The sequence below is a fragment of the Mobula birostris genome, chromosome 20, assembly GCF_030028105.1.
Source record: "Mobula birostris isolate sMobBir1 chromosome 20, sMobBir1.hap1, whole genome shotgun sequence".
NCBI classification, from domain to species: Eukaryota; Metazoa; Chordata; class Chondrichthyes; order Myliobatiformes; family Myliobatidae; genus Mobula; species Mobula birostris.
The window spans coordinates 29,302,779-29,317,950 of NC_092389.1; the positions used below are offsets into that span (position 1 = coordinate 29,302,779).

At 44.1% G+C, this 15,172-nt stretch overlaps 1 protein-coding gene across 1 annotated transcript in view; it reads right to left on the reverse strand.

Moving 5' to 3' along the window:
* Positions 1 to 13,091: 13,091 nt before the first annotated feature.
* LOC140184948 (V-set and immunoglobulin domain-containing protein 10-like 2) overlaps positions 13,092 to 15,172 on the reverse strand; it is a 98,215-nt gene continuing 96,134 nt past the window's right edge. The window contains exon 10 of the mRNA XM_072238194.1: positions 13,092 to 13,222. Within this exon, the coding sequence (XP_072094295.1) occupies positions 13,092 to 13,222 (131 nt within the window). The remainder of the gene's footprint in view (positions 13,223 to 15,172) is intronic.

Consider the following 15,172-nt stretch of genomic DNA (forward strand, 5'->3'; position numbering starts at 1 on the left):
GTGAGGAGGGTGATATGGGAAGAGGAAGGATGAAGGAAGGAGAAGGGGTAAGGAGGGAGAGGAGGGAGGTATGTGAGGAAGGAGGAGGATGGCGGGGTGAGGAGAGAGGAGGGAGGAGGGTGAAGAAGGAGGAGGCTGGAGAGGTGAGGGGCAGGAGAGAGGAGGATGAAGAGTGTGCGGTGGGAGGAGGGTGAGAAGGGAGGAAGGCGAGGAAGGAGGTGGGTGAGGAAGCAGATGGGTGAAGAGGGAGGAGGGGTGAGGAGGGTAAGGAAGGAAGAGGGAGGTTGAGGGGCGAGGAGAGAGAGGAGAGGAGGGGTGAAGAGAGAGGAGGAGGAGTGTGAGGAAGAAGGAGGGTGAGGAAGGAGGATGGAGGGGTGAGAGGAAGGAGGGTTGAGAAAGGTAAGGAGGAAGGAGGGTGGAGGGATGAGGAGAGAGAGGAGGGATGAAGGTGAAGGAGGAGGTTGATGAGGTGAGGGGAGGAGAGAGGAGGATGAGGAGAGAGGAGTGTGGAAGGGTGAGGAGAGAGAGAGAAGGGAGGAAGGTAAGGAAAGAGGAAGATGGAAGGGTGAGGGAGAGGATGGGTCAGGTGGGAGGAGAGTGGAGGGGTGAGGAGAGTGGAGGGTGAGGTGGGTAAGGAGGAGTGGGAGGAAGGAGGAGGAAGAAGGGTGAAGAGGTAAGGCGTGAAAGGAGGGTCAGGAGGGAGAAGGAGTGATGAGGGTGAGGAGGGAGGGGGTTGAGGAAGGAGGTGGGTGAGGAAGCAGGTGGGTAAGGAGGGAGGAGGTGTGAGGAGAGAGCAAGTGTGAGGAGAGTCAGGAGGGCAGAGGGAGGTCGAGGGGGTGAGGGTGAGGACGGAAGAGGGGTGCGGAAGAAGGTTAGTGAGGAAAAAGGAGAGAGGAGGGGTGAGGATAGAGAGGAAGTTGGAGGGGTGAGGGGGAGGAGAGAGGAGGATGAAGAGGGTGAGGAGAGAAGAGAGAATGGGTTGAGGAAGGTGAGGAAGGAAGTGGTTGAGGAGGGAGCAACCCTCACAACACGCTGGAGGAACTCAGCAGGTCGGGCAGCATCCGTGGAAAAGATCAGTCAACCCTCCTGACGAAGGGTTCCGACCCTAAAACGTTGACTGATCGTTTCCACAGATGCTGCCTGACCTGCTGAGTTCCTCCAGCGTGTTGTGAGTGTTGCTTTGATCCCGGCATCTGCAGATTATTTTGTGATTGAGGAGGGAGGAGGAAGGAGGCGTGAAGAGCATAAGGAGAGAGAGAAGGGAGGGGGGGTGAGATGGTTGAGGAAGGAAATGGGTGAGAAGGGAGGAGGGTTGAGGTGGGAAGAGTGTGAGGAGGGAGGATGGTGGAGGAGGGTGAGGAAGGAGAAGGCTGAGGTGGGAGGAGAGATGGCAGGAGGTGGGGAAGTTAAGAACTAGCCTGTACTTCCCAGCAAAACAATGGACCATGAAATTCTTCACTGAATGGCAAAGTACAGAAGACTTTCTAGATGTAAGGCAGCACTTGTTCAGCAACCATGGATTTCACAAGGTGTGGATTTCTCATGCGTAGATTTCATATTAGTCAAACAGCAGATTATCAGTGTCCATTCAGACCTCCTGAAGTTTTCAGGACTTCAATTTGAGGAAGTACTCCACAGGCTCCTACCCCACCCTCAGGGACTGTCTGCTTCAGTTGCTACAACATCTTCTTGCTCACTGGTGGCTGAAGGTTCGATGATGGCTGGTGTGCTGGACGCCTCCTCACCAGAAGCTCCTGAGCTGGGCTCTGCAGGATAGAATATGATGGTTGAGAACATGTCCTTCAAACTGAAAATTTGTTCATCAGACTCAATCCACCAGACTATAATGGCTTAACAATTCCATCGCTTGAATGAATATTCACGGCTGCATATTCATAAACAATATAAACACACTTGCACTTTAAGTCTGAGTAGGCCTATATTGCTTATTTGTGATGCCCTTCTTTCAAGGAGCCTGTTATAAACATAAGGTTTCCCAAAATTCCTCATTGGATTCAGTAATGCCATTTATTCCTGTAAGTAATCATACAGTCATTTAGAGTTGGATTTAATTCTTCACTGCCAAGTGGTGCAGTGCACTAAGTTACCATCCCAGTCCCATTCCACAGGCCTGCATTAGCAATATAGAATCCTGAGTTCAAATCCCAGCTGGGCAGGTTGGATTCAATTCATAGTTTGGTAACTACAACTAGCAGGAAGGCAATAAAACATAAGAACATAAGAAATAGAAGCAGGAGTAGGCCATCCGGCCCATCGAGCCTGCCCCGCCATTCAATAAGATCATGGCTGATCTGCCCGTAAACTCAGCTCCATCCACCTGCCTTTTCCCCATAACCCTTAGTTCCCTTACTATGTAAAAACCTATCTAACTGTATCTTAAATATATTTAGTGAAGAAGCCTCAACTGCTTCCCTGGGCAGAGAATTCCACAGATTCACCACTCACTGGGAAAAACAGTTTCTCCTCATCTCCATCCTAAATCTTCTCCCCTGAATCTTGAGGCAATATCCCCTAGTTCTAACCTCACCTACCAATGGAAACAACTTTCCTACTACTATCTTATCTATCCCTTTCAAAATTTTGTATGTTTCTATAAGATCCTCTCTCATTCTTCTGAATTCCAGAGAGTATAGTCCCAGGCGACTCAATCGCTCCACATAGGTTAACCCCTTCATCCCTGGAATCAACCTGGTGAACCTTCTCTGCACTGCCTCCAAAGCCAGTATATCCTTCCTCAAGTATGGAGACCAGAACTGCACACAGTACTCCAGGTGCAGCCTCACCAGTACCCTGTATAGTTGCTGCATGACCTCCCTGCTCTTGAATTCAATCCCTCTAGCAATGAAGGCCCACATTCCGTTTGCCTTCTTAATAACCTGTTGTACCTGCAAGCCAACTTTTTGCAATTCATGAACAAGCACTCCCAAGTCCCTCTGCACAACAGCATGCTGCAATCTTTCATCATTTAAATAATAATCTGCTCTTCTATTATTCCTTCCAAAGTGGATTATCTCGCATTTACCAACATTGTATTCCATCTGCCAGACCTTGGCCTACTCACTTAATCTATCTATATCCCTCTGCAGACTCTCCACATCCTCTGTACAATTTGCTTTTCCACTCAGTTTAGTGTCATCAGCCACTTTTGCTACGCTACACTCAGTCCCCTCTTCCAAATCATCAATGTAAATGGTAAACAGCTGCGGGCCCAGCACCGACCCCTGCAGCACCCCACTCACCACTGACTCCCATTTATACCAACTCTCTGCCTTCTATTGGTTAACCAATCCACTATCCATGCCAATACAGTTCCTCCGACTCCATGCATCCGTATCTTACTTATAAGTCTTTTGTGCAGCACCTTATCGAACACCTTCTGGAAATCCAAGTATACGACATCCACCTGTTCCCCTCTATCCATTGCACTCATTATGTCCTCAAAGAACTCCAGTAAGTTTGTCAGCGGCCACTCCGGTGGTGATGTCTGTCATTTGTCAAGTAGTGTGCCGTGCACAATCCTGATTTGATGGAGACGGACGTGAGAGAATGGAGGAACATCTGGTGAAACTTCTGAAATGTCTGCTTCACTGCTGCTGCTACTGTGTGGTCCAAAATCTCTGGAGGAGAAGGCCCCGAGTCCTCGGCTTTGCTTGTTGCTCGGTGGCCGGGGCGGGGTCGAAGCGCTTGGCAGAAGATGGTGCTCAGTGTCGGAGGGCTGGTCGGAGGCTCGAAGTTTTCAGATGGACTCAGAGTCCGCTGCGGTCGGGTGCTTCCAATGATGCTGCATCAGCAAGTTGGCGGCGCTTGGAGGTTCATGGCAGGGAGCGTTTCTCCCTTCTGCCGCCTGCGTGAGATGATGAGTCAATCGGGACTTTGAGTCTTTTTTTTACCGTGCCCATGGTCTGTTCTTTATCAAATTACGGTATTGCTTTGCACTGTTGTAACTATATGTTATAATGATGTGGTTTTTGTCAGTTTTAGTCCTGGCTTGTCCCATGCTTTCTTGTGATATCATTCTGGAGGAACGTTGTATCATTTTTTTAACGCATGCATTTCTAAATGACAATAAACGAGGACTGAGTGTCCTCATAATCTAATCTAAACAGGATCTGCCCTTTCTGAATCCATGCTGCGTCTGTTTAATGGAACCACTCCTTTCTAAATGTTTTGCTATTTCTTCCTTAATGACAGCTTCAAACATTTTCCCGACTACAGATGTTAAGCTAACTGGCCTATAGTTGCCCGTCTTTTGCCTACATCCTTTTTTAAAAGCTATTATTTTGTCATCAAAACACATCTGGTTTACTAATGCCCTTCAAGAGAGTTCTGTCACTCTTCCCTGATCTGTGACTACAGACCAACTTCATGTAGTCAACTCTTAAATGCCCTCCTGAAAATGGCCAAGCACCTCAAGGACAACGAGGGATGTGTGATAAATACTGGCCTTGTCAGTGTGCCCAGGTGCTGAAAAGTGAAGCTTTTACTGTAGCTGTGGTAAAAGATGGGTGGAACAATCAGGAGTAATAACGCAAGAGGCTCTTTCTGCGTCCCGTGACTGAGGAACCAGGCAGAATTCCTAACACCCACGGTTCCTCTCCAGGAATTTACTGAAGTACCTTCTGACAGTGATAATACAAGGATTAAAAATGCTTCGGATTTTGAACGAAGTCAACATCCTTCTGAAGAAATTCCTGTCTAAACCCTGAATTCCGATAGAATATTGAGCCAGCGTTTACATCGCATTTAGAAGATCAGATGTTGTAATGTAATGCAACCAGATAAAGGCTGTACATCTGGACTTTTGGATGATGACCAATGTGCTGAGGCTTTATAAGGTATTTGTCAGAACAAATTTGGAGTATTGAGAGCCATTTTGGGCCCATACCTAAGAAAAGATGTGCTGGTATTGAAAAAGCTACAGAGGAGATTCACAAGAATGATCCCAGGAATAAAAGTGTTAATGTACGAGGAGCATTTGATGGCTCTGGGCCTGTACTCACTGGAGTTTAGAAGAATAAGGGGGGGTCTACATTGAAACCTACTGAATATTGTAAGGCCTAGATAAAATGGATGTGGAGAGAATATTTCCAGTAGTGGAAGAGTCTAGGATCAGAGGACATAGCCTCAGAATAGAAGGATGTACCTTTAGAACAGAGATTAGGAGGAATTTCTTAACCCAGAGGGTGTCATTTCCACAGATGGCTGTGGAGGCCAAGTCATTGGGTATATTCAAAGGGGAGATTGATAGGTTAGGGCATCAAAGGTTACGGGGAGAAGGCAGGAGAATGGGGTTGAGAGGGAAATTAAATCAGCTATGATGGAATGGTGGAGAAGACTTGGTAGGCCGAATGGCCTAATTCTGATCCTATGTCTTATGGTCTGATGGTCTCAGCTGAACTATGCACCATTTTTCAACCAGAGCAAAATCCTCTGTGGTATTTTGGATGAAGATGTATACCTTCAAGCCCTTTCAGCTGGCTTTAGTCTCTGTGTATATTACTTAGGTCCCATCAGGGTGAGGGATTTAAGAAGCACTGTTTATCCTCACAGAGTTAGGAACCAGCTGAATAGGATGACGCAATCTTGGCTACTTTAGGGCAGCTTCTAGAGTTCGGTTGCCCATTTCTTATGCTGAGGACCAGTGAGACTGAAGGAGACAAAGGAAGACAAAGAAAATCTATCTCGTACCTTCTGTCAGTTCCCTGCTGCCCTCAGTGCCTTCTCCCTCAGCTGGCAATGCAGCCTCTGCATCTTCTGGATGGTTAATCTGCTCCTGCATTTCACTGGAAGGTTTGGAAAACAAGGAGAAACGTTTGTGAGGATTAAAACCATCTCCAATCAGTGCTACCATTTGTCAAACACATAAGAAACCCTGGAACAAAAGCCTATTCAGGATAGTCACCTGGCCCTATAATTGATCCTTTAATATATTTAAAAAATTATGTCATAGAAACCATAGAAACTACAGCACAGAAACAGGCCTTTTGGCCCTTCTTGGCTGTGCCGAACCATTTTCTGCCTAGTCCCACTGACCTGCACACGGACCATATCCCTCCATACAGCTCCCATCCATGTATCTGTCCAATTTACTCTTAAATGTTAAAAAAGAACCCGCATTTACCACCTCGTCTGGCAGCTCATTCCATACTCCCACCACTCTCTGTGTGAAGAAGCCTCCCCTAATGTTCCCTTTAAACTTTTCCCCCCTCACCCTTAACCCATGTCCTCTGGTTTTTTTCTCCCCTTGCCTTAGTGGAAAAAGCCTGCTTGCATTCACTCTATCTATACCCATCATAATTTTATATACCTCTATCAAATCTCCCCTCATTCTTCTACGCTCCAGGGAATAAAGTCCTAACCTATTCAACCTTTCTCTGTAACTGAGTTTCTCAAGTCCCGGCAACATCCTTGTAAACCTTCTCTGCACTCTTTCAACCTTATTTATATCCTTCCTGTAATCTGGTGACCAAAACTGAACACAATACTCCAGATTCGGCCTCACCAATGCCTTATACAACCTCATCATAACATTCCAGCTCTTATACTCAGTACTTTGATTAATAAAGGCCAATGTACCAAAAGCTCTCTTTACGACCCTATCTACCTGTGACGCCACTTTTAGGGAATTTTGTATCTGTATTCCCAGATCCCTCTGTTCCACTGCACTCCTCAGTGCCTTACCATTAACCCTGTATGTTCTACCTTGGTTTGTCCTTCCAACTTGCAATACCTCACACTTGTCTGTATTAAACTCCATCTCCCATTTTTCAGCCCATTTTTCCAGCTGGTCCAAGTCCCTCTGCAGGCTCTGAAAACCTTCCTCACTGTCTACTACACCTCCAATCTTTGTATCATCAGCAAATTTGCTGATCCAATTTACCACCTCTCTATGTATACCTAGCGACTGAATTTTCCTAACTAACCTCCCATGCGGGACCTTGTCAAAGGCCTTACTGAAGTCTATGTAGACAATATCCACTGCCTTCCCTTCATCCACTTTCCTGGTAACCTCCTCGAAAAACTCCAATAGATTGGTCAAACATGACCTACCACACACAAAGCCATGTTGACTCTCCCTAATAAGTCCCTGTCTATCCAAATGCTTGTAGATTCTGTCTCTTAGTACTCCCTCCAATAACTTACCTACTACCGATGTTAAATTTACTGGCCTATAATTTCCCAGATTACTTTTCGATCCTTTTTTAAACAATGGAACAACATGAGCCGCTCTCCAATCCTTCAGCACCTCACCTGTAGACAGCGATATTCAAAATATTTCTGCCAGGGCCCCTGCAATTTCAACACTAGTCTCCTTCAAGGTCCAAGGGAGCACCCTGTCAGGTCCCGGGGATTTATCTACTTTAATTTTCCTCAAGACAGCAAGGACCTCCTCCTTTTCGATCTGTACAGTTTCCATGATCTCACTACTTGTTTCCCTTAATTCCATAGACTTCATGCCAGTTTCCTTATTAAATACAGACGCAAAAAAACTATTTAAGATCTCCCCCATTTCCTTTGGTTCCGCACATAGCCGACCTCTCTGATTTTCAAGAGGACTAATTTTATCCCTTACAATCCTTTTGCTCTTAATATACCTGTAAAAGCTCTTTGGATTATCCTTCACTTTGACTGCCAAGGCAACCTCATGTCTTCTTTTAGCCCTCCTGATTTCTTTCTTAAGTATTTCCTTGCACTTCTTATACTCCTCAAGCACCTTATTTACTCCCTGCTTCCTATACATTTCATACAATTCCCTCTTCTTCTTTATCAGAGTTGCGATATCCCTTGAAAACCAAGGTTCCTTATTCCTATTCATTTTGCCTTGTCAGCACAATTTTTTTCCTTTATAAGTCTTTCACAATTTTTATCAATGCATCATTGAAAGCATCCTAAACAGAGGCATCCTGACTTGGTATGGCAAGTGCTCTCACGACCACAAGAAATTGCAGGGAGTTGAGGAAACAGCTCAGCACGTCATGGAAACTAGCCTCCACTCCATGGACTCTGGCTACACTTCTCACTGCCTCAGTAAAGCAGCCAGCATCATCAAACACCCAAATCACCCCGGACACTCTCTCTTCTCTCCTCCCATTGGGCAGGAGATACAAAAGCCTGAAAGCATGCAACATCAGACTCAAGGACAGCTTCTATCCTGCTATCAAAAGACCACTGAATGGTCCCCTAGAAGGATATCATGGACTCTTGACCTCAGAATCTACCTCGTTATGACCTTGCAGCTTTTGTCTGCCTGCACGGCACTTTCAATGTAACTGTAACTGCAACACTTCATTCTGCATTCTGTTATTTCACCAATGCACCACTGTAATGAGTTGATCTGTGTGAGTGGGATGCAAGACAGGTTTTTCATGTGTCAATAATAAACCAAGTCACCACTATACCAAAATGGTGAAATTCTTTATGTACTTGTTGTGGGTATCAGACTTATGTCATAGAGTCACAGAATAGTACAGCAGGAAATTTGGTCCTTTGACTCAGCATGTCCATGTTGACCTATCTTTACTATGTCATCTACCAGAACTTCGTCTGTATCCTTTATGCCTTAATGTTTCCGTCAAGTCACCTCTGTTGTGACTTGATGGAGATGTACAAGATGATAAGAAGAAAAAAGTGGATAGCCAAAGACTTTTTCCCAGGGCAGAAATGATTCATACAAGGGACCATAATTTTAAGATGACTAGAGGAAAGCATGGGGGATGCCAGAGACAAGTTCTTTACATAGAGAATGGTGGGTGCATGAAACGCCCTGTTAGGAAAGGTGGCAGAGGCAGATACAGTAGGGGCATTTAAGAAACTCTTAGATAGACAATGGGATGATACAAAAATGTAGGGTTATATAGGAGAGAAGGGTTAAATGAATCTTGGAGTAGGTTAAAAGGTCAACACAACATCAATGAGTCGAAGGGTCTGTACTGTGCTGTAATGTTCTGTGTCCTTCTATGAGTCAAATGCTCATCTAGATACTTCTTAAATGCCGTGCAGGTGCCTGCTCCACCCTCCCCTGCCCCCGGCAGTGACTTCCAGATTCCAAATATCATCAGGATGAAAATATTCTTCCCCTCCAGTTCACTCACTCCTCGACATAAAACTATGTTGTCTGGTTTTAGATATCCCTGATATGGGAAGTATTTTTTTATTACCTACCATATCAACGTCCTCATAAACTTGTGTAGCTCAATCAAGTCCTCCCGCAGCCTCTTCCGCTCCAGCGAAAACAAACTCAACTTGACTCGTCTCATAACTGAAACCCACCACCCCAGGCAACATCCTGATGAACCTCTTCTCTAACATCTCCAGTGCAAACAAGTCCATCTTATGGTATAGTGACCAGAAATAGATAGAGCACTTCAGATGTGGCCCAACCAATATTCTATGAAGTTATACCATTATCTTTCTGCCCTTCCATTCTAAACCCCTTCTAATAAAAACAAATATCTCCTTTTCCTTCTTCATCACCTCTTTTACCTGTGCTGTCTTCTCCAGGGATCCTTAAACTTATACACTGAAGTCCCTCAATTCTTACCATTTATTGTGTGCATCCTATCCTTACTGGTCTTTCCAAAGGGCATAGTCTTAAATTTGTAACATCCATCTGCCATTACTCTGCCCATTATTTCAACTGATCAATGTCTTCCTGTAACCCTGTTTTAGATGTGGATGCTTTCAATTTTCGTGAGTAAGGTATGGGCGCTAGATAGCGTGGTCGTGCGAAATTACTTATCAGCCTAGTAGGTTAGACTTCTTAGTAATTTAACTACAAGGCAATATATTGTAAAAGTTTTTGTAAATGTTTGTTTTTCTTTCTTGATTGTTTCATGACCAAATGTGAATGTAACAGGGTAAAGTGAACGTGTTAATCTCTGTTCACGTTGCATGAGCGAAGAGAACTCATTTCAGGGTCTAGCCTATGTGTGTTTGGAAGTTAAGCACGTGTGTGCCAAAAGTGAGTATACATCTTAGTAAAGATGAGATGCTTTATTCATATTTTTTGATGTTGTGTACAAGGTACAGGGCTGGTAGGATTCTAATGTTGATTGTATTTTTTTATAATTGCCTCTATGTATTGGTTTTGTATATTTTGTTTTATTTATTTTCTTACTGCATACATAACTAGTTGGTACACAAGCATATGGGCCAAAATTAAGCTGAGATTATAACAGAAGGAACTGTGTTATTTTAAATTGAAACATTTAAAACAGATAAAGGAATTATAGACCTGAAGAATATTTGTGGTCCTGCGTGCGTATTCTCCCCAGGCTACAAAATAAGCTTTCAGTAACACTCAGAAAGTCAATTTTTCAGAATAGCAGAGAGAGCACTTTATTGTGAAACAACCTTGGGAGAAGACACAATCAGGTTCTCCAAGGTATTTGTTAAGAGTATGCAATACTTACTGTTGAAACAGCAGATCATGTAACCCTGAGAACAAGAGATAGTCAACCATTAAAATATATCAATGTTTCAATATTATCCATCCATTACTTAAGGAACACTATGCCGTCAAAATTGTCAAAATGGTTGTTGTGATGCGTCTAGTATGGTAACGTACTGGGCCGTGCTTGTCGCTTTCACTTTCAGCTTCCTCCGCTGGCTAGCAGTCTTGCAAAAAGGAGATCAGAATGTGTAAATCTCTCCCTGCCCGTACGTAGCCTCTCCAACGGCAAGCCTCATGTAGTGCCTCCTCGCTGGTGACACACGGAAACTGATCTCCTTTCGGACTCAGGCTGAACTACAGAGGACGGAGAGGAGGTCTGGTCCCTGCACACGTAGCATGCTGGCCCACTGGTGTGTGGATACGCCTTGGTGCTCGTGAACCAGATCCACAGCTATGGGTAAATAGCCCCACTGCCTCGGGAGAGACAAAGGCTTCGGGAGTAAACCCAGACAACAAATCTGGAGTGGAGCTCCTAAGGTGACTGGACATCACTGAACATCCTTCCGGCAGCTCCTGCAGCCGAGCTGGTACCAGACATATTGCTTCATAAGCTTTCCTTTGGACTACACTGGTGAGGCCAAGAGGGGGATCTTGATGACTGGGCATCCCAGGATCTCCATAACTTCCGTCCAGGCTTGTGATGATAATCATCATTACCCATTGTCCTTCGATCTCAGAACAGACTTTCTCATTTGAATTCAATGCACTTAACATTTGCAAATATATCATTCCTCACTTGTTCAGGACATGATGGCAAAAAATAGGACAGCTGCTTCTTGATATTAATGCTCAAGATTACAGACTCTGTTAGGCCTATCATTTAGATTAATAGGACCTTTTGCATGAGTGTTTATTTATGACTGTAACTTCCTGACCCAACCTGAGAACATCAGGCTGCAAGCTACATGGGAACACCATCATTTCCAAATTCTTCTCTCACCCTCCCACTGATCTCATTACCTGTGTGTTCTGCCTGGGACTATCTGGTTTGAGAATAGTCATCAACCCGTGCTGTATCTGCCAGGAAGAGCTGGAAGGGACTGTCAGAGAAGTTTGACTGCATATCTATCTCATACTTTCCTCAAAGGTATTTGATGGGAGGGTGAAGAGGGTAGAGTGTTCTACATCTCACCTATCTGGTGCCTGAACTTGTTTGATATTGAATCAGCCACATTTTCTATTTATCAATTGCATGGATAGAAATCTGTTTATGGCATCTCCTTGTGCATAGAATTGCCTCATATGTCACAAGTATATTCAAGAGACTGAAAATACTGTTGGCCTCACGAAACCATGGAGCAGATTACAATAATACCAATGTCTTTTTACTTAACTAGAGGTAGCTAACCAGATTCATGCTTGAGAGAGAGCAATCAGAATGAAGTATGAGAGGGGTGTGGATGCAAATCCCTGAAAGGGATGGGTTATGGCTAAGCTGGACAGGAAAATTTTATAAGGAAAAGAAGTATTGATAACCTTGTGAGCACTGAGGAAATATCAAGATGAATACAATATGATGTGAAGCTTGGACTACTGTGCACCAGTTCTTAACATCACAGAAGTGTGAATGGTTAATGGTCCTCAGAGAATAGTGAGTGAGTCTACAGTAACTGCTGCATGTGCTGATACACTGCTTGCCCTTGAGAGGGAGCCTGTTCTTGCTGAAAGCAAAGACCGCATAAAATACAGGAAGGTTCCTTAGAAATCTACTTGCTACATGCAGTCTCTTGGATGCTCCAATCATCTGATAACCTCAGAGGGAAATTTCCCAAAAAATTTATTTACCTGGGATTTATTTCTTTGCCTTGGCTCAGATCTCATGTCTGTAGGGAAGGGTTAAGGTTCTGCAATGCATGGGCAAGAAATGGGCAATATTATCATCATAAGCAAGGGGTAGATGATAAGTGGAGGGGGAGGGGGAAGGGGGAACGTCGACTCAGACCATGAGGGGCCGACGTCGGGCATTTTCATGCCTTACAAGGCGCAGATTGGAAGTCTGTGTGGGACGCCACTCCTCGCACAGACTAGAGCAATGTATGATTAAGTGCCTTGCTCAAGGGCACAAACACGCTGCCACAGCTGAGGCTCGAACTAGCGACCTTGAGGTAACTAGACGAACGCCTTAACCACTTGTCCACGTGCCCAACACAATGGTGATAAAGTCACAGCAAAGACAGGCCCTTCGGCCCATTGTGTCGACACCAACAATTAACCACCCATTTATACTGATCCTTCTTGAATCTTGTTTTTTTTAATTCTCCCCACATTCCCATCAACTTTCCCCCTTCCCCACCTCCCTAGATACTACCACTCACCCTCACACCAAAATCATTTTACACTGGCCAATTAATCTACCAGCCCACACATCTTTGGGATGTGGGAAGAAACAACAGCATCCACAGGAAACCCAGCCATAGCGAGAACATATAAACTCCACACAAAAACAGGGCCTGAGGTCAGGATTGAACCAGGTTTCTGGGATGCAGAACAACAGTTCATTTGGCTACACCGCTGTGTTGCAAATTCCCACACTCATCAATGCATCAAGGCTTTTATCGGTTTCTGCGTCTGGGAATCATCAAAGTTGAAAGTAATTAATGTCCAAGTGGGATGAAAATTACTTACATGGAAAGTTTTCACGGTTCCTCATAACATATTGAAACACCAAAACGGTTCCAGCAACAGCAACCAGCATCCCGACCACAGCAGCTCCAATCACAGCCGGCAAAGCACTGAAAGGTGGGTCAGCTGAAAAATACCCAGGAATAAGCCTGACAGTTCAGCTTTACACATGTCTCCGTTCTTTTGAGCATAAATAAGATGTTTAAAAATTTCAAAATAAGTTTATTATCGAAGTGTCTCTGCCATTATTAACCTTGAGATTCATTTTCTTGCAGGCACCCACAAGAAAACGAGAAGTGCAATAGAATTCATGAAAAAAAACAAAGACTTACAAACATCCAGTGTGCAAAAGAGGACAAATTGTGTAAATAATAAAGAAATAAACAAACAGTGTTAAATTATTACATTTGTAAGTTTAACTAAAGCAATCTTTGGCAATAAAATGTCTTGAAGGGATGGGGGGGGTGTAGTGAGAGGTAGGGAGAGAATCGCGGGCAATATCAATTAAAAACCCACTCAAAGCTCTGCTCCTGATGATGTGGCTGAGTCGTGGGATAGAGCCATGCTCCAGAATTATAGAAACAAAGGGTCTTCAGCATTTTTTTTTGGAGTAATCAGTTGCGTTGAGGACAGAGGCGTTCTGCATCTGCCCCATATGCCTGGGATTATCTGATAAGGAGCAAGCTGGATACTCTATCTGTTATTTGCAAATGGACGGAACTCTGTGCTCGGTAACCTGAAGAGGCATTCTTCAGAGCAGTGAGTCAGGAGGGGTTCAGCAGGAATGGAAATGCAGGCAAGTTGGAGCTTGCACGGGGATGGCTGATCTGGATGAAGTACTGCCTCTCTACAGCCTTCAGGAGCTGAACTTCTTAATTGGAACAAAGGTCTCATCTTGATGTCAGGAGATTGCCTGAATGCATAATTTCCCGGAGTAGTACTTTCTGCTCTGTCTGGGCCTTTGCCTTCTGCTTCACCCTGGATCTTACATTGGGTGCAAACTACCCAGTCACAATGTTCTGGCCATGTGGGCAGGCTGGATGGACCAGCTGGTCTCAAAGGAGCATCCTTTCCATATGCTGTATTTGCAAGGATGAACTCATTATCAAGAAATCTGAAGCTGACAATGTGTGAAGGGAGGGTTGCAGTGAAGAGGTAAAGAAGCTCATTGATCTGGGGTTATAAGTGTACAGATCATCAGTAGTAACACAACAAGTAAAAGTTGCAAACTGCTATGGCTCATTTTGAGATGAGTACAATCAATAAAAAAAGCAGACGCTGCATATTAAGCTTGTTGGTTCCTTGATTAGATTAAATTTGGGACATTGTTCTGATTTTATTATGGAAAGGATATAGGGACAATGGAGAAAAAGTAAAATAGGTTTATTCAAAGATATAAGGTTGGAGGGTTATAATTAACAAGAAAGAACGAACTGAATGGGCTCCTTTAGTCTAGCAAGAAGAAAGCTGATGGAATGCCTGACAGAAGCCTGTAAGAATGTCTGAAAAGGTTAGACAAGATATGTAAAAAGAAAATGCATCCACTTCTGACCCAGGACCCATGAATATAAGAGAGACAATAATACAGAATGTACTCTCATATCTGGCTTCACTCTTGTGAGTCTTTTATACATCTTATTTTTAAGTTAGTGTATTTAATTTCAGGATCTGGATACCATTGGCAAGGTCTACATTTATCGTCCATCCCTAATCGCCCTGAAACACACACAAAATGCTGGAGGAACTCAGCAGGCCAGGTAGCATCTATGGAAAAAGTACAGGCGACATTTCAGGCTCAGGTGTGTTGCTCGGATTTCTAGCATCTGCAGATTTTCTCTTGTTTTTAAAGATATTGGTGAGTTGCCTTCTTGAACCTCTGCAGTCCATCTGGTGAAAATAATCCCAACTACCTCTCTTTAAATGTAGCATTAGAGGTACAACGAATGACTTGTTAAGCCATTTGGGAAGAGTTTGGAGTCACACATAGGTCTGAGTGAGTAAGAATGACAAATGTCCTCTCCTTAACCAAATAGATTTTTACGATAATGCAATAACTTTTATGTCAATTAATTGTTT